The 20,346-nt window shown below is 40.5% G+C and overlaps 1 protein-coding gene across 2 annotated transcripts; it reads left to right on the top strand.

The window, feature by feature from the left end:
* Nucleotides 1-10,148: 10,148 nt before the first annotated feature.
* UQCR11 (ubiquinol-cytochrome c reductase, complex III subunit XI) lies at nt 10,149-19,258 on the top strand. Of its 2 annotated transcripts, XM_007489219.3 has the most exons (3): nt 10,149-10,402; nt 14,766-14,906; nt 19,004-19,258. In XM_007489219.3, exons 1-2 carry the CDS (start codon nt 10,353-10,355, stop codon nt 14,884-14,886), a joined length of 171 nt encoding a protein of 56 aa, XP_007489281.1. In that variant the 5' UTR covers nt 10,149-10,352; the 3' UTR covers nt 14,887-14,906; nt 19,004-19,258. The 2 variants fall into 2 exon arrangements, with proteins under 2 accessions (XP_007489281.1, NP_001177741.1); NM_001190812.1 differs by lacking the exon at nt 19,004-19,258 and having other exon boundaries at nt 10,353-10,402; nt 14,766-14,886.
* Nucleotides 19,259-20,346: the final 1,088 nt, after the last annotated feature.

Below are 20,346 nucleotides of genomic sequence, written 5' to 3'. Positions count from 1 at the left end.
CCCCCCCCAAAAAATGAGAGGAGCAAGAGCACAGACAAATATGGGGAGTAAAGAAGGGGTAAATTTGAGCAAACAACAGAAAAAGAAGAAAGAAACTACAATAGACAGCTTCTACGCAGCAAATGGAACAGAGGGGGAGAGATCAGCAAAAGATAAATCAGAAATCCCAGCAAATTGGATACAGGCTGTGGAAGAAGTCAAAACACAACTTAGAGAGGCTGAAGACAATTGGGGAAAGAACTTAAAAATTAAGATGTCATCTGGAAACAAAGGCACTTGAACTAAAAACAAGAAAATAGTGTCTTGAAAGCCAAAATCAACCAGCTGGAAAATGAGGCAAAGGAGGTGAAAGATGAGGCAAAGGAGATGAAAGACAAGGTAAAGAGGAGGAAAGACAATCTTCAAAGAAAATCAGACCAGAAGGAAAAGGATGACCAAAAAGCCAGAGATGAAATCCAATCTTTAAGAACCAGAATACAACAACTGGAATTAAGTGACCTCACAAGGCAGCAGGACACTATAAAACAAAACAAAAAGAATGAAAAAATTGAGGAAAATGTGAAGCATCTCATTCACAAAACAGAAGATTTAGAAAATCGTTCAAGAAGAGACAATTTAAGAATCATAGGATTACCAGAAGCCCATGACAAAAGAAAAAGGCTGGACATAATACTACAGGAAATTATTCAAGAAAACTGTCCCAATATCCTAGAACAAGAGGGAAAAGTGGAGATTGAAAGAATCCACAGATCACCTCCTGTATTTAATCCCCAACTGACAATACCCAGAAATGCTATAGCCAAATTCAAAAACTATCAGACCAAAGAAAATATATTACAAGCTGCCAAGAAGAAGCCATTCAGATACCATGGAAACACAGTGAGGATAACACAGGATCTGGCTGCATCCACACTGAAGGACCAAAAGGCAAGGAATATGATATCCCGGAAAGCAAGGGAACTAGGTCTACAACCAAGAATAAAATACCCATCAAAACTGACTATATTCTTACAGGGGAAAGTATGGTCATTCAACACAATAGAAGAATTCCAAGCATTCATAAAGAAAAGACCAGACCTGAACAGAAAATTTGATGTCCAAGCATAGAACTCAAGGGAATCATCAAAAGGTAAATTTAAAAAAGAGGGGGAAAAGAAAAACAAAATAAAACAACAAAAAAATTTTAAGAGACTCAATAAGTTAAAATGATATGTATCTCTTTTAAGTGTGATATGGAAATCACTTTAAAAGATTGATATATATTAATTTAAGGTCGCCAAGGAATTCAGCTATGTAATTACTAAATGAAAACTCAAGTCAGCAGTCAACCTTTTATGGAGTTTTTAATTATAAACAGGAGAAAGAAAGGTATTAGAGAGAGAGAGAGAGAGAGAGAGAGAGAGAGAGAGAGAGAGAGAGAGAGAAAGGGGAGAAAAGGGAATAGGGCTTAAATACCCCCTCTGCTTAGGCTGGGCCAAAGGCCCAAGCCCTTAGATAGCTGGGGCAAAGAAAAGAGATCAGTCCCTATCACTCACGTGACCAAAATGGAGAAACAGTCTCAGGGGCCTCCACCTCCAGCCTCCTTCAGAGCAAGCCCTCCTCTCAGACCTCCTTCAGAGCAAAACCTCTCTGAGCAAAACCTCTCTGAGCAAAACCTCTCCCTTCTCCTCAGACCCCGCTATCTTTAAGGAAATCATCTAAGTCCCCTCCCCTCAGTTCTCACATCTACCAATCACTGTCGATGTCTCCCCTGTGCCAATGGTGGCTCTAGCTTAACCCAGGACTGCCCAGAGGTCTGTTTCCTTTGCACATGTCTGTTGAAGGTCATATTCTCAAATAATTAAATCTTGATCTTTGCTGCAGCCCTTCCTAAATCTTGTTACTCTGAGTAGGGTGGAGATTGGAAGTTCCAAGACCTGGTTCTGTCATTCCAAGTATCTCTATTGTATCAATTCTAAAATCAATCATGACTCAAAGAACTTCCTGTTCTATGCTTAAGCATAGGTCAAAGCCCTTTCCATTGTTTAGCAAAAGGTTTCTGTCCTAAAGTAGTCTTAAGTAGGGAGGAAAAGGATCCTCCCATTCCAAGGAGTTTCACATTCCAATAGAGTTCTTACTATCAGTAGGAAATTTTTCAAGTATAAAATTTCCCAATGGGGAAATTTCCAACATTCAGAGTTCTAAGAAATTTTAAGGTTTACATAAGAAAAGAGGTCATTGGTAACTCTTAAAAACTGTTGCTATCACCTGGGCAGCTAGAAGAATTACACTTAGAAGGAACAGTGACAAACTGTATAGGATGAAAGGACAAGACATAAATAGGTATATAGATATATGCATGCATAAATACATATACGTGTGTGTGTGTATATACACACAACCAGAGCTAAAAAAAAGAGGTTAATACTAAAAGAAACGGGAAAAGAAACAAATGGGGGTAAATTTATATGACACAAAGAAGCTCATGGCGGGAGGGGGGAGAACATTGATACACTGGAAGGGTAAAGAAGTTGGAGATAGGAAATACTCAACTCTTACGTGCTTTGAAACTGACCCAAAGAGGGAAGAACAATTCAATCCATTGGGGAAGAGAATAGATTTGCTCCCTATAGGGGAGTAGACGGGTAAAAAACGGACTGGTGGGGAGGGAAGCAGTACAAGGGAGGGAGAAGGTGTGTGTGAGGGGAATTTTAAAAAGACTACAGGGGAAAATAAGGGAGGGAATAAGAAGGGAGGGGGGTAGAAAGGGAAGTAAAATAAGGGTGGGAACTAGGGGGATTGACTATAAACAAACATTGGTGTAGAAGGAAATTGCAAAAGAAGAAAAGGCAGGACCAAGGGTAGAAATCAAAATGCTGGGAAATACACAGCTAGTAATCATAACTCTGAATGTGAATGGATTGAACTCACCTATAAAATGCAAGGGAATAGCAGAATGGATTAGAATCCAAAACCCTACCATATGCTGTCTGCAAGAAACACACATGAGGGAGGTAGATATGCATAGGGTGAAAGTAAGAGGATGGAGCTAAATCTATTGGGCATCAACTGATAAAAAGAAGGCAGGAGTAGCAATCATGATATCTGACAAAGCCAAAGTAAAAATAAATCTAGTTAAAAGAGATAGGGAAGGTAATTACATCCTGATAAAAGGCAGTATAGACAATGAGGAAATATCTGTACTCAATATGTATGCACCAAATGGCATAGCATCCAAATTTCTAAAGGAGAAACTAGAGGAGCTCAAGGATGAAATAGATAGAAAAACTATACTAGTGGGAGATCTGAACCTTCCTCTATCCAAACTAGATAAATGAAACCAAAAAATAAATAAGAAAGAGGTGAGAGAAGCAAATGAAATCTTAGAAAAATTAGAGTTAGGAGACATATGGAGAAAAATAAATAGGGACAAAAAGGAATACACCTTCTTTTCAGCAGCACATGGTACATTCACAAAAATTGACCATGTATTAGGGCACAAAATCATTGCAAACAAGTGCAAAAGGGCAGAAATAATAAATGCCACCTTCTCAGACCACAGTGCAATAAAAAGAATAATTAGTAAGGGTACATGGAGAGATAAATCAAAAATTACTTGGAAATTAAACAATATGATTCTCCAAAACTGGCTAAAGAACAAATCATAGAAACAATTAATAACTTCATTGAAGAAAATGACAATGGTGAGACATCCTTTCAAAACCTATGGGATGCAGCCAAAGCAGTACTCAGGGGGAAATTTATATCCTTGAGTTCATATATAAACAAATTAAGAAGGGCAGAGGTCAATGAATTGAGCATGCAAATTAAAAAACTAGAAAGTGAACAATTTAAAAATCCTCAGATGAAGACTAAATTAGAGATCCTAAAAATCAAAGGAGAAATTAATAAAATTGAAAGTCAAAGAACTATTGATTTAATAAATAAGACTAGAAGCTGGTACTTTGAAAAAAAAAATAAAATAGACAAAGTACTAGTCAGCCTAATTAAAAAAGGAAAGAAAAAAACCAAATTGACAGTATGCAAGATGAAAAGGGAGACCTCACCTCTAATGAAGAGGAAATTAAGGCAATCATTAAAAACTACTATGCCCAATTATATGGCAACAAATATGGCAATCTAAGCAATATGGATGAATATTTACAAAAAATATAAATTGCCTAAAATTGTACTAAAAGAAGAAGAAATAAATTACCTAAACAACCCCATATCAGAAAAAGAAATTGAACAAGCCACCAAAGAACTCCCTAAGAAAAAATCCACAGGCCCAGATGGATTCACAAATGAATTCTATCAAACATTCAAAGAACAACTAATCCCAATATTATTCAAACCATTTGACAGAATAAGCCAAGAAGGGGTTCTACCAAATTCTTTTTACGACACAAACATAGTACTGATCCCAAAGCCAGGCAGGTTAAAAACAGAGAAAGAAAACTATAGGCCAATCTCCCTAATGAATATAGATGCAAAAATCTTAAATAGGATACTAGCAAAAAGACTCCAACAAGTCATCACAAGGGTTATCCATTATGATCAGGTAGGATTCTTACCAGGAATGCAAGGATGGTTCAATATTAAGAAAACCATCCACATAATTGACCATATTAACAAGCAAACTGACAAAAATCACATGATTATCTCAATAGATGGAGAAAAAGCCTTTGACAAAAATACAACACCCATTCCTACTGAAAACACTAGAAAGTATAGGAATAGAAGGGCCTTTCCTAATAGTGGTAGTCTCTCGGTGACCAAGAATGACTATTGTCTTTGTGCAGTTTCATCTACGGTGTACCCTCATGGGGCTTTGGAGTCCAAAGGCTGAGGTGCAAAGTTTGTGGCGCATGGGGCATGGGACGCCAGTTGTTACAGGAAGCGATTTTTAGGTCTTCAATAGCAGTGTTGTTCTCCTCGAACAAGTCCTGGTGGTTGCATTGTTTCAGGCCTAGGACTGCCTTTGATGTTTCCTTCACTGCATCTCTGAACTGGTTCCATTTCTCAGTTGAGCTTCCAGTGAGTGGTCCCTTGGCAGACAGCTTGTCGTCCAGGCAGGACTGGAATGTTTGCAAATAAGATGGATCTCTAAGATGACTCATGTTGTAAAATGCACAAACTGTCTGGGCACGTTTTGGATGGCGAGGCTCAATGCACATTTGAAAAGTCGCTCTAACCAATCAGTGGTCTGTCCAGCATTCAGCTCCTCTCATGGCTCTGGTGATCTTTACATACTGGATGTCTCACCGGCGTACAATGATGTAGTCAATGAGATGCCACTATTTTGATCGTGGGTGCATCCATGTTGTTTTATATTTGTTCGCCATTCTGAACACAGTGTTCGTGATGGTGAGTTCAAACTCTGAGCATTTGCTGAGTAGCAGTAGGCCGTTGTTGTTCATTTTGCCCACACTGTGTTTGCCGAGCACTCCTTTCCATCTTTCATGGTCCTGGCCAACACAGGCGTTGAAATCTCCCAGTAGTATCAGCTTGTCATTGGTGGGCACTGAGTGCAGGATGGCACTCAGGTCAGAGTAGAACTGCTCGATGGTCTCCTCTGTGCTGGTCAGTGTTGGGGCATATGCGCTGATAATTGTGGCATACCGGTCTTTGCTGAGAGGCAAACGGATCTTCATGAGCCTCTCGCTGATGCCCACAGGCAAGTCTGGTAGCTATTTGAGCAAACTGGTCTTGATAGCCAGGTCAACACGGTGGATTTTGTCTTCATTTGAGGCTCTACCTTTCCAGAAGAAGGTGTAGCCAGTGGTGGGTTCGCTGAGTGATCCCTCTTCTGGTAAGCGTGTTTCGCTTAAGGCTGTGATGTTGATGTTATATCGTGCCAGTTCTTTACCAATTAGAGCTGTTCTTCTCTCAGGTCTTGGGGTATTCTCTCTATCAAGTAATGTTCTGATGTTCCATGCTCCTGGTAGGAGTTTCTTTGTATTTTTTCTTTGATTTCGACCACTTAAAGGGATGACCCGTCAGCCGCGGTGTGCTGACCGGGTGTTTGAAGGGCAGGCAATGTTTGGGGACACCTTTTCTAGTCCCCTCCCTTGATTAGGGTGAGCAGTGCTGTCCTAGAGAGGGCTGCTCAGTCTCCCAGGATGCTGCTGAGCATCTCTGCTGCCCTAAAGGGCTGAGCGACCACTGATCCATGGGCCGCTTACGTGCAGGATCGTGACTACAACTGCCAGTGGTCACCTCCACCTGTTGCGTCACCACTCCCCCATCGCTGCAGGTCTTGAAGAGGGTAGACAGGGTTAGGATACATGAGTGTGCACAAAGATACTTGTGCGTGAAAGAGATTTAAGTGGAAAAGCCGATGCACAGAGACAGTCCCACTCTCTCAGTGTTGGAAGCCTGGGTCCAGTGGCATGAAAAATTGTTACGTCTGGAGACTTCCTTAGTTGCATTGGATGGCCATGTTGTCCTTTGTGCTCCAACATGCCCTAAGCACTCCACAGTGCTTTGCTGTGTCACCATCTCAGCCGTTGAACCTTCTTATTGGTTTCTTCCGTCTGTTCCGCCAAAGCAGTCCTCACATGCTGGGTGAGCAAAGCCCTGGTTCACCAGGGGTTGATGACCCGATGTCTACCCTCACAAGGTTTGGCCAGCCTGTCGAAGCTGTTGCCTGGGGTGTGGCTGCTACTGCATGCTAGCAGCTACTGGGAGCCACAAGTGAGAGTGGGGTGTCAGGTGGGGGTCAGAGGCTGGAGAGCTGCCCTAGGAGGGCAGGACAAGCCCTCTATACCAGAGATACTACCCCTCCCTGAGCACTCCTTACACCCCTCTTTCCTAATAAACATAAATAAACAGTATATATCTAAAACCATCAGCAAACATCATCTGCAATGGGGATAAACTAGAAGCCTTCCCAATAAGATCAGGAGTCAAACAAGGATGCCCATTATCACCTTTACTATTTAATATTGTACTAGAAACACTAGCAGTAGCAATTAGAGAAGAAAAAGAAATTGAAGGTATTAAAATTGGCAATGAGGAGACCAAGCTGTCACTCTTTGCGGATGATATGATGGTCTACTTAAAGAATCCTAGAGAATCAACCAAAAAGCTAGTCAAAATAATCAACAGCTTTAGCAAAGTTGCAGGATACAAAATAAACCCGCATAAGTCATCAGCATTTCTATATATCTCCAACCCAATTCAGCAGTAAGAATTAGAAAGAGAAATTCCATTTAAAGTCACCTGAGACAATATAAAATACTTAGGAATCTATCTGCCGAGACAAACACAGGAACTATATGAACACAACTACAAAACACTCTCCACTCAATTAAAACTAGATCTAAACAATTGGAAAAATATCGATTGCTCATGGGTGGGATGAGCTAACATAACAAAAATGACCATCCTACCCAAACTTATCTATTATTTAGTGCCATACCCAAAGAACTACCAAAAAACTTTTTTTACTGAATTAGAGAAAACCATAACAAAGTTCATTTGGAAGAACAAAGGATCAAGAATATCCAGAGAAATAATGAAAAAAAAATACAAAGGAAGGTGGCCTTGTGTCCCAGATCTCAAACTATATTACAAAGCAGTGGTCATCAAAACAATTTGGTACTGACTAAGAGACAGAAAGGAGGATCAGTGGAATAGACTTGGTGTAAATAACCTCAGCAAGACAGTCTATGACAAACCCAAAGACCCAGGTTTTGGGACAAAAATCCACTATTTGATAAAAACTGCTGGGAAAATTGGAAGACAGTGTGGGAGAGATTAGGTTTGGATCAACACCTCACACCCTACACCAAGATAAACTCAGAATGGGTGAATGACTTGAATATAAAAAAGGAAACTATAAGTAAATTAGGCAAACACAGAATAGTATACATGTCATACCTTTGGGAAGGGAAAGATTTTAAAACCAAGCAAGACTTAGAAAGAGTCACAAAATGTAAACTCAATAATTTTGACTACATCAAATTAAAAAGTTTTTGTACAACAAAACCAATGTAACTAAAATTAGAAGGGAAGCAACAAATTGGGAAACAATCTTCATAACAAAAACCTTTGACAAAGGTCTAATTGCTCAAATTTATAAAGAGCTAAACCAGTTGTACAAAAAATCAAGTCATTCTCCAATTGAAAAATGGGCAAGGGACATGAATAGGCAATTTTCAGTTAAAGAAATCAAAATTATTAATAAGCACATGAAAAAGTGTTCTAAATCTCTTATAATCAGAGAGATGCAAATCAAAACAACTCTGAGGTATCACCTCACACCTAGCAGATTGGCTAACATGACAGCAAAGGAAAGTAATGAATGCTGGAGGGGATGTGGCAAAGTAGGGACATTAATTCATTGCTGGTGAAATTGTGAATTGATCCAACCATCCTGGAGGGCAATTTGGAACTATGCCCAAAGGGCGATAAAAGACTGTCTGCCCTTTGATCTAGCCATAGCACTGCTGGGTTTGTACCCTAAAGAGATAATAAGGAAAAAGACCTGTACAAGAATATTCATAGCTGCGCTCTTTGTGGTGGCCAAAAATTGGAAAATGAGGGGATGCCCTTCAATTGGGGAATGGCTGAACAAATTGTGGTATATGTTGGTGACGGAATACTATTGTGCTCAAAGGAATAATAAAGTGGAGGAATTCCATGGAGACTGGAACAACCTCCAGGAAGTGATGCAGAGTGAGAGGAGCAGAACCAGGAGAACATTGTACACAGAGACTGATACACTGTGGTACAATCGAATGTAATGGACTTCTCCACTAAAGGCAATGCAATGTCCCTGAACAATCTGCAGGGATCTATGAAAAAAAACACTACCCTCAAGCAGAGAACAAACTGTGAGAGTAAAAACACGGAGGAAAAGCAACTGCTTGACTACAGAGGTTGAGGGGACATGATGGAGGAGAGACACTAAATGAGCACCCTAATGCAAATACCAACAACAAGGAAATGGGTACTGAGCAAGGACACATGTGATAGCACTTTGGCTAAGGGAGGGGTGGGGGGGAGGAAAAGAAAATGATCTATGTTTCCAATGAATAATGTATGAAAACTTACCAAATAAAATAATGCTTTAAAATTTTTTTTAAAAAGTGGGAACAGAGACACACAGAGGAGAGACACTCAGACTTGGAGGGAAAACACACTTGAAGAGACACATTTGGAGTTTGAGGCTGATAAAAGAATCTGCTGATTGAACTGACAACATGGTGTGTGTAAAGGCTGACTTCCTTCCTTGCCCTTTCTGGAGGTGTGGGCCTTGTCTGGAGACCCCTTTCTCCTGGCTGGGGCCTTAGAATTTCTACCTGGCTTAGAGGAAGCCAAAGCCCTCCCCCTCCCCCCCCCTCTCTCTCTCTGTCTCTGTCTCTCTCTCTCTCTCCTTCTCTCTCCCCCCTCTTTTCTCTCTTCCTTGATATCTTCCCTCTATTGTAAAAATGAACTACCATAAATTCCATTTTACTTTAGCAATTCATTTTTTGGGATTTAGAAATTAAAGCCCTGGCAACCAAGTAAATATTCATGGTCCATTTCTTTCCTAGATCTGGTGTTTGGGGGATCAATTTATCACTTATTTAGAGGGCAATTGCTGCAAAATTAGAAAGTAATATATATAAGAGAAATTGTGCAAGTCACCACAATCAGAGCCATCCTGCAATGGCACAAGTCATCTCACAATATGTGCTATTATGCAACAAAATAAATGTTTATTGTGCGTTAAAATTTGCAAAGAGCTTTACGAATAAAATCTCATTTGATTTTAAAACAATCCTTGGGAGGTATAGATACCATGATTATTTCCATTTTACAGATGAAGAAAAAGAGACTGAGGATATTAAGTGACTTGCCCAAGGTCACAGATCTAGCATCAAAAGAAGGATTTGAACCTGGTCTTCCCTGACTCCATCCTTCCCCAGCTCAAGATCATTTCTTTCCGAGAAAAAGTTATCAAAGGGAGGGATCAACCGGGAGCCTCGCTGTAGTGCCAGAGAGGTACCGGCAGGGAGCGCTAGCCACCAGCCCACCTCTGACGTCACATTGGGTTTTTCTTTTTGTCCCTTCAGTTACTCTAAATAAAGTTTTGGAGCGAACTTTTTTTTTTTAATGCCTCGACAAAGGCGCGCGGGGGCGCCTGCGCAGTCTTCGTTGCACAGGACCGGGGTGACCCTGAGGCTCTACAGACTCAGTAGACGCCAGCTACAGTTGATTGGCGCGCGGACAGGCGGTGCTTGGGCAGCCTCTGCAGCGGGGTCCTGAGTGGCGCCTGCGCTGTGCGTCTTGTCGAGGAGGACCGGGGTGACCCTGAGGCAGACGCTTTGACAGGCTAACAAGCGGGCCGAGCTGGGGCTGGCGCTGAGGCGACCCGGGCAGCGATGCTGAGCAAGTTACTGGGACAACGCTACAAGGAGCTGGTCAAGTACTGGTGAGGAGGCCCCAAGCCGAGTCCACCCAGGGGCACTACCACCGCGAATCCCGGGAAGCCCCTGCTCCGCTTCTCTTCTGTAGAGTCTTTCCCTCCCCCATTCTCCCTCTCCCCTTCTTCATTCTTTTCCCACTCCCCCCATTCTCCTTCCCCTCCTCCTACTTCCTAGTTCTTTCCCCCTTCTTCTATGCCCTCCCTCTCCTCCAGGGAGATCCTCCCCGCCTTAGAATCTTTTCCCTCCAGATAACTAGGCATCCTCGGAACCTTCTTCTCACCTTTGCTCCCTTTCGTTGACTCTTCCCGATTTTGCTAACCCTCCTCCCCATTAACTCTGCCCCTCCCTTTTAGAATCTTCCTTTCTCTCGTTAATTCCCTCCCTAACATTCTCTTCTCTTAGAACTTTCCCTTGCCTCCTTTGACCCTAATATCTCCATCTTGAGAGGACCCTCCCCACCCGTCTGAAAACTCCACCTCGATTGTCCTGAATAGATTACACACTTGTCTATTCATTCCATGACCCCTTAGGAAGCACCCGTTATGTGCCAAATGTACACTAGGAGATACAAAGACTACAAACAATCTCTACCCTTGAGTAACAGATTAGGGTTGAGCCTTATATTGGGCATGAACCACTTGTACACAGAAAAGTCAATGCAAAAAATATACAACGTAAATACCTTGCCCTTTAGGGGAGTGAGGAGGAGACTTAAGTGCTTCAAGGTGTGGTTGGAGGCACAGAGATTGTCACTTTAAGGTCTCTTGAGCTGAGAATCAGATGAACCTGGAGATTGTATGAGTTGGATGTTAAGAGGGAGTATATTTGAGACTCTGGAGACAGCCTGTGCCTCATTGCACAGATGGAAAGTTTTACATTGAGAGCATCCAGTTTAGCCAGATTAGGGTATATGGGGGAAAAAAAAGTCTTGCATACTTAACTGAGAAACACAGATTAGAGTCACTTCAAAAGCACTTTGTAACATTACTTACCCCTACAATGACCCTTCCCTGCTACATGGAATGATCACTACTTTGAAATCTTTTCCCCTTCCATTGACACCCCACCTTCCTCAAGAGAACTATCTCCCCCTCCCTCATTTGCTGACTCTACCTTCATCAGATCTTATAGATTCAGTTATCTCTTTGCAGTTGACTGCTAAATCTTGTATTCAGCCTTAATTGAATTCCTTGAAGATTAAAATCCCCCATCACCTGTTGGGTATTATCATCATTTATGCTCTATAGCATCCTTGAGTCAAACTCAAGGCCAGGAAACATCCACAAAATTCCCTGGTGAAGCCAGAATCTGATTAAAATATAATTGGGGAAAGTATAACAACATAGATAAAAAATGCAGTAAGAAATAGCTAATGTTAATAAGAGGTTTCCTAAGTTTGCAACTCACTGGGATCTCTATTTGAATTTGGCACTATTGTCCTATAGCAACTCAAAACTTCTCATATTCAAACAGGTTCATTATCTTTCCTACCCTAAACCTTCCCTGCCTTCAGACTTCCCTTTTAAGGTTAAATACCATACTTCCAGTCATTTTGAATTCTTTCATCTCCCATATGATCAGTTGCCAAGTCTTGATAAGTATAACATCTTCTGTAGTTTCTCTACTTAGCCCTAATTCAGTACCTTATTCTCAGGATTATTTAAGAAACCTCCATGTTCTCCCTGCCTCAAGTCTCTACAGCCCATCTACTATTCAGCTGTCAAAATTATCTTCCTTAATATACATGACTGACCATGTCACTGTGCGGTGTAAGCAAGTTAGTTAACTTCCTTGGGCCCTGTTTTCCTCAGTTATATAATCACAGATTTAGATTAAATGACTTTTAGAGACTCCATGAGATCTCATTCAAGAATTTTATTCCCAGTATAAAATGAAAACTTTTCAGCTTGACATTTAAAGCCTTAAATAGTCTATCTTTAGTTTCCTTTTCTAGTTCCAGTCAAATTGTCCACTTGTTGATCTGCAAATTCCCACTTTCATTGCTTTTGCATAGGCTATCTTCTTTGCTTGAAGTGCTGCTTCTTTGCTTTTTATAGAATAGTTTCCTTCAAGGTTCATTTCATTTCTAAGAGAGCTTTTCCCAGTTCTGAAAATTATAAATTATTTTCCTCACCACAGATTATCTTGTGTTTGCTTTGTCTAGCTCAGTCAACTTTGTAAGACTATAAACTATGAACTGTTATTACATGTTGTGTCACTTAATAAAGTTTGTGTTCTTTGAGAGCAGGGACTCTTTTTCATCTAATACGACTTAATATTGAATTGAAGTCTAATCAATCAGTAAACATTAAATCTCCTATGTGCCAGCCACTCTGCTAAGTGCCTTTTTGCCTCAAGGAACTTACAGTCTAATGGGAAAGACAACAATAAATATGTACAAAAGCAAATTATATGCAGAATAAATGGAAAATAATTGAGAGAAGGCACTGGAATGAAGAGGAGTTGGGGAAGGTTTCCTCTACAAGGTGGGATTTTAGTTGGGAGTTAAAGGAAGCCAGAGAGGTCAGCAATTGGGGCAGAGAAAGGAGAGAGTTCCAGGCATGGAGGACAGCCTGAGAAAATTTTCAGAGCTAAGAAATGGAGTGTTTTATTCTTGGAACATCTAAGAAGTTGATGTCACTGGACCAAAGAAAGATTATGGGTCAGGAAGTAAAGTATAAGAAAATGAGAAAGGTAGGAAGGGTCTAGATTATGAATGGCCTTTATTGCCAAACTGAGCATTTTGTATTTGATCTCAGATAGGGATAGGGAGGCAATAGGGAGCCATTGGAGTTTATTGAAGAGGGGAGTGACATGATCAGACCTGCACTTTAGGAAAATCACTTTAGTGGATGAAGGGGGAGGATGTATTGGAGTGGGGAGAAATTTGAGGCAGGTTGATATACCAACAGGCTATTGCAGGAGTGAGGTGATGGAGATCTGCATTTAGAAGGATAGCAATGAAATCTTGACAGGCCTTCACAATAGCTTGGATGGTGAGGAGTCCAGGATTGTGAGGTTACGTTGTGAGACTGAGTTACTGAGAGTATGGTATTGCCCTCTACAGTAATTGGGAATGTAGGAGTGGGGGAGGGAAGAGAATTTAAGGGGCAAAGACTCTTAGAGTTTTGTTTTGGACATACTGAGTTTAAGATGTCTACCAGATATTCAAAAGAGGGCCTGATTCAGAACCCTGAGGGATACCAGTGGTTCAAAGGTGTGATCTGGAGGAGGTGGAAAAAAGACAGTCCTGCCCTCACAAAGCTTAAGATCTTACAGTACAAAAAGTAGTTAAAAAACTGGGGGCTGATGGAAAAGTAAGTTAGAGAAGTTCAAAGGTTATGTGTGCCAGGTGAGAAATGAGAAGCTGGGCTCCCTCCTTAAATGGAGATTTGAAGTTCATGGTCCCAGCCTCCAATCAGAGAGCTATCTCATCAAGGATAATGAGATCTTACCAGATGATGAAATTAGTTAATGCTTATATGGATCTTTAAGATAATCCCAATAGCTCTCAATAGTTTACTAAGTGAAGCTCAGATTCTTTTGTCTGACACTTCAGAACCCTTTATAGTCTGGCATGAGCCCATTTTTCTGCCTTTTCCTCAAACTCTCTTCTCTCCCACAATGTCCTGCATTTTGTTGATATTCTTCCCTAAGCCTTGACTATCTTTTTCCTGTTCCCTCTTTGATCATGTGTCTTTTAAAAATCCCTTTTGATGCTTTCTCCTCACTTAAGCTCCACAGCTTCTTTATTTTCTCTTGAGTTTATTCTTTTTTTTTTTTAAATAAAACCTTACCTTCCATCTTGGAATCAGTACTGTGTATTGGTTCCAAGACAGAAGAGTGGTAAGGGCTAGGCAATAGGGATCAAGTGACTTGCCCAGGGTCACACAGCTAGGACATGTCTGAGGTTAGATTCAAACCTAGGACCACCCATCTCTAGGCCTGACTCTGAGTTTATTCTAACTGAAGTTTAGCACTGAACTATTTTCCGTCTGGTATTCACTTTGTTGTCAAGTATGTTAAAGATATAAGTAAGGAATCTGTAGTGAGAGGAACTGAATTTGGAGTAAAAAAAATCTAGTCTCAAGGCCTACGTCATCTCCATGACCATGGGTAGCCTGTGCTACTCTGAACCTCAATTTCCATGTCACTCAACCCCCATGGCAATTGGGAAGAAAGTGAATGTAGTGTGTTAAAATTTGTCTCCCTGAGTTCAGTGCAAGTTGTTTGAGGACATGGACTATTCTTTAATGCTTTTCCTAACCCCCCACCTCCAGTTTCTAGAAATGGGCAACTCTTGGAATAGGCATTCAGTAAGTATTTCTTAATTAATTGATGGATTGATGCCTTTCTTTCTTTTCCTAGGCTTCCCACAGCAGGCACATGGGGTGCTGTTGGTGCTGTGGGGCTAGTTTGGGCCACTGACTGGCGTCTGATTCTGGATTGGGTGCCATACATCAATGGCAAATTTAAGAAAGACAGTTAAGCTATCTCTTCATTCTTATGGTAAGTCTCTATAGCCATTTAATAGAGTTGTGTTGATAAGTTCATTAGATAGTTGGATACTATTTGATATGTACCCTTTTATGGATTCACCGTCTCTTTTGATTCCAAAGACATCTTGTTTGCAATGCAAAATTGCTGGGCTCTCTTACAGATTCTTTCACCCCAGAAAGTCCTATATTAAGCGAGGAATAATTTGCAAAGAATTATGCTTATTACTAACAACTTAGGGGAATTTTTAGCTTTTAAGGCATAAATTGAGTGCCTGTTTAGAGAAAGAACTAGAGAGATACACTGATGGGTGAGCTTTCTGCTATGGTTTAATACCTGCCCCTGCTAAAAGAAGACCCTATAAGGGGCAGCTTGGTAGCTTAGTGGATTAAGAGCCAGATCCTGTCCTGGGTCCAAATCTGGCCGTAGACACTTTCTAGCTATGGGATCCTGTGCAAGTCACTGGTAACCCCCACTTGTCTAGCTCTTATTGCTCTTCTGTCTTAGAACTGATACTTAGTATGGATTCTAAGACAGAAGGTAAAGGTTTTATATATATGGCCATAAAAACAAAATTGTCTGTTGCCATATGGCACTGGTTACTCCCATGTTTGAAAAACACTGAATTTTAGATTTTTGCAGCATGCTTTCTTAACAATATTATCTGTAGAAAAGCAAGAGTATATGACCTTTTGACTTACCTCACAACAGAGGATCTGGTGGAGTGGAAAGGTGCAGGTTGGTATAATAAAAATAGTTCCTCTTTATATAAGCTCTGAAGTTTACCAAGTATTTTCCTCCCAACAGCCTTATTAGGTAGGTGGTACAGAGAATACTCCTCCCATTTTACAGAAAAAGAATTTGAAGCATAGAGAAGTGAATGGGTTGGCCATGTGTCTTTGGGCCGGCAAGTCCAGCTCTCTTGGACTGTCTGTTATGTGTAAAGTGGACATATACTTGTAGTTTTCTATATCTCGCACAATTTGAGGGGATAATCAAATGATCTGAAACATGTGAGAGCTTTGGAAACCACAAAGCCACAGATGCACATACAGGGCCACTATTATTTATCATCATTTAACTGAATGGATGAAATAATCAGTAAGTCGCCAAGCAAATTTATTAAGTGCTTACTGAGTGCAAAGCATTGGTGATATAGAGAAAGACAAACAACAGGCCCTCTTCTCAAGGAATTTATAACCATACAGTGGGGGAAAGTACTGCTCATCTTAGATATGTAAAAGGAGAGGGATGTTGCAGTGCCCCTTCCCCATACCTCTCCTCCCCCAGCAAGAACAGCAGTAACAACAATCATTTTAGGCATTCCTAACAAGATAGAATACTTTTTATATAGCCCTTTCTTTGGCCAGACCAGGCTATAGCTAAGGAGCTGTCTTCAGTCCTGGGTGCCACATTTTAGGAAGGATAGTGGCAAGGTAGAGTATTCAGAAGAGGGCCATCATCATGGTGAATGGCTTATAGACCTCACAATATGTGATAAAGGAGCTGGAGGTGGGTAGCTGTTATCTTTTTTATTGTTATTCAAAACCCATTTCCACATTGGTCATTGTTGTAAGAACAAAGTCATACATAACCAAAACCCCAAAATAAAACTAAAAATGCACTGATATGAAAGATGACTCCAACAGTAGAATGGCTATTATCTTACTGAAGAGTAGAGTTTGTAGGACTGACCAAGACAGCAGCTCATTTTAAGTATTTGAGAGGGTTGACTTAGATTTGTTTCACCAAAGAAAACAGAACTAGGAGTCATAGTCATAGCCAACAGAGGCCTAGTTCATCTTGACATAAGGAGAAGCTTCCAAACAGTCCAGCTAGCTGCCCCGAAGTGAATCCTCTGCCTCGTAAAATAAAGAATTCCCCTTCCCTGGAGATCATCAAGGTAGAACTGGAGGACCATAGAGATAGTTGTTGCTCAGATAGAAGTTGAAATAACTCTTCAAATACTTGCAGTTCTGGAATAAAGGAGATAGAGCAATTTATAGGAACATTAGAAATGAGGTACAGATCTTTTCTGTAAGAATTCAAAATTAAGGTTGAACTAAATATAAAAGAAATGTGGTCACTGAAATTATTACTCAAGTCAGAATGACTTTATAGCAATTTATTTATAAAATAGAGGGAAAGAGTAAAAGTAGAGAAATGAGTAAGAGGGTAGAGTAAGAAATCTAGCTTAATGAGCTAGACTATTTTCTCAGACCCTGGCTTTATTCTGGCAGGGCTCCAGAAGCCCCAGCGGGAGGGCCTGGGGTAAATTAAGCAAGAGTTCCAGCCATAGAGCCTCCTCCTCCAAGATGATCTCTGGATGCTTAATCCCTTCAGGAGCCAGGAAAGGGGTCAGCCTTTTTCACGCACCCATGTGGTAGTAGTCCTAAAGGAAAATCAAAGAGCAGTCTGATGTCTCAAGGTCAAGTTCGAAGGAAAAAAGCACTGCTCACAGAAAGTTGCAACTACTTTTAAAGACCCTTCTTTGCATCACTTTCTGTGCTTTCCTTCCACTTCATGTGGACCAATCGCAGTTTCAGAATTTTCTTAGGACTGCCCAGGGGGCAGTCAGTCATTTCTGAGTTGTCACCCAGTTTAGCACATGGGTTGCAAACCTCCCCTCACTTAAGGAATTGTTGGGGTGCGTACCCTTCTGGTGATTAAATCTAAAAGTGGGCAGGGGAGAGTTAATCTCATCTTCACAAAGCTCCCTGTGATCCTTTGGGAGACTAGTCTCCTCAATTGATCATTTGACATAATCATTTTGTACCCCTAAAAATCTTCTAACTACAGGTGCATACAATATTGCACCTTCTAAGAGGAAACTACAATAGTTAGAGATAAGAGGGAAATAGAAGAGAGAGACAGACCACATAACCAATGTTTGTTAGGCACATTGACAAAAAGCCAATTAGGGGACAATCCCCTTTGACATGAGTTTATATTCAAAATAAATGTATTCAAACCCCTTTCAGTTCAATCAATTGTGCCCCAAAGTTTGTTCTGGATCTTGATGCAGTGTAGGTTTCTGCAGGCATCTTTCTCTAAATAGTTCATTTTCTGGATTCAAGGAGTTAGCAAGCTTCTTTTCCTGAAATTTTTCTCGAACAAAATTTTACATTGTAGATTTTATGAAAAATACAGTTCACAGGAAAGCTCTTCATAATAGCAGGTGTTTGAGTCTCAGCAAAGCATTACCTGGTGTGACAATAAAGTAGCAAGACTGATTTTTAGGAATAAACATGCCAGGACTTATTTCACCAAACAAAACAGTTCCCTTGGAAGACCATTTGGGGAGAATTGTTTTTGTTTTTTAAGTCCAGGTTCTTTCGTGCATTAATAAGTTATACCTAGGATTTGGTACAGTGGAGTTTTGATGGCTTCAGAAGACTCTGAAAACTCCTTCTTATCCTCCTACTTCTTGAAGTTGTAGTAATCCACTTTCAGTTTCCTTTGTGTAGACAAGTGGCCATTATTATTGAACACCAGAAAAAATCCACCAAAGATGTAGTGAGAACTAGACGAAAACTTATATCCATTAATCAGCAAGAATGTGTTAGAGGAGAAATTGTTAACAAACTGAGGCATTTGGAAATTTGTCAAAACCCCTTTAAATTTATCAAAACTATTTATAAAAATATACTTGACCACCTTATTTTGAAATGTCTAGTATAGCCATTGTAATGTACCTACGTAGTGGGTGCTGAATTGATTCTGTTGACCAATACATACTGATTCTAGCTTACAGGTCTCAACTGTGGAGAGATTAGAAGCAACAACTGATAGACAAGGGGACCTGTGAACCTCAGTTTATCCATCCAGTCTCTCCTGAGCAGAATCCCAGTCTGAGGGATCCCGACAAATGGTTATCTAGCTTCCTGTGGAAGACATCCACTGACACAGCATTTCTCTCCTTCTTAGTCTGGCCCTCTTTGGGACTACTCTGATTGCTGTATTGAACAAATCTGATGGTTTTGCTTTTTCTGTAGTTCTTTGTGCTCATTAACACTCCAGCTCTCTGAATGATATCTCCTGTCTGCTTTCAGTATGGGTATGGGGACGTGATGCTATAGTCACTTGTGTTTCCATTTCCTTTGCTGCAGGTCTAGGAATGGAAGACTTTTGGGGACTTTTCCAGAATCCTGATTGGACACAAATGTGAAATGCTCAGGGTGGACTTCAAGGACCTCAATGTCTCAATGAGCACCTTTGATGTATCACTTGTATAGGGATAATTAAATCTCCCCCTGAAACATGCTGGCTATTTAAGTATTGAGCACAGGAATAACTCTCACAACAGATTACATTATGCTGGATTTCACAGTGACACATGGAATTAAAAAAAAAAAAACAACTAACCACCAAGGTCAAGTTTGAACCTTTCTGTGGTCATTTTTGATGTTGCTCTGTGGCAAAGATGAGGCTAAGAGGAAGGCAAAATTAATTAATTTGTTTAAAAAACAATAAGCACCTGTCACAGAGAGGGAAGAGGGTAAAGAGATGTTTACCATAGCAACAAGAATGCTAGAGCTCTGCCCCTTCCCACTACCATTGTTGCTTAATGTCTCCTTGAGACCTATAAAAGCACCAAAAGCTAGACACTAGTTGCCCAGAGCCTGAAATGAGATGATAGGAATTTACTTAATCTAATCCAGATAGAAATAAAGGTTATGGGACGTTCCTTTTGGGGGAAATGAAAACGAAAAGGTCTTCGCTGAGACTAAAGGACTAGTTTATGGTCCTAGCTACAAAAGAGATGGAAAATGGGCTAATTGTACATATTAATTTCCTACTTAGCCAGGGATTCTAAAATGTTCAAGTTAGGAATTCTCTTCAGGAGATCGGGGGATGAGGGCTAGACTTGGAGGGAATAAAGACATGGAAGAAATTGTAGATTTCTATACAATTTTGTATAGAAATGTAGATTTCTATACAATGTTAAACTTGGAAGGGATAATAATAAGCACATAGAATATCATAGTTGCAATAGATTGCATCAGTCACCTTGTCCAGCCTCCTCTAAAACAGACATGGAAGTATCAGGAAGAGTAAAGGGACATTGATTATAGAGCTGTTCAAGAAGGCAAGCTTGTATGCTAATAGAGAATACACTGGAGGGGGCCATATTTCCATAATTTTTATTGTCTTAAACACACTGAATCCTGCATAATTAGAGGTTCTAGAGTCTGTGCTATGCTCCTACTGATTTAGCTCTAATCCCTGTGATATTTATGGGTTTGTAGATTGTGTTGTCTTTTAGCACTTCAGGGATCATGCAGATTGGACAGAAACCATAAATCCAATAGCAAAGCATTTGATTGAGACAGAACAGGAGAATCAATAACAAAGGACTATCAAGTAGTTAGAGTCATTCCCAGCCCTGCCATACACAAAGGAACCCAGGCTTTCATAGGCTTCCATGCTGATAAGAAATGGAACACTGGAA

This window comes from Monodelphis domestica, chromosome 3 (genome assembly GCF_027887165.1).
Source record: "Monodelphis domestica isolate mMonDom1 chromosome 3, mMonDom1.pri, whole genome shotgun sequence".
In the NCBI taxonomy this organism is placed as follows: domain Eukaryota; kingdom Metazoa; phylum Chordata; class Mammalia; order Didelphimorphia; family Didelphidae; genus Monodelphis; species Monodelphis domestica.
Note: the sequence above shows the minus strand (reverse complement) of the source record. Positions and strands in the feature narration are given on the sequence as shown.

Excerpts from the sequence above, each read along its gene's own strand:
- UQCR11 (XM_007489219.3), top strand. The coding sequence starts at position 10,353 with ATGCTGAGCAAGTTACTGGGACAACGCTACAAGGAGCTGGTCAAGTAC. Across the intron at positions 10,403-14,765 it reads AAGGAGCTGGTCAAGTACTG|GCTTCCCACAGCAGGCACAT; the intron begins GTGAGGAGGCCC and ends TTCTTTTCCTAG.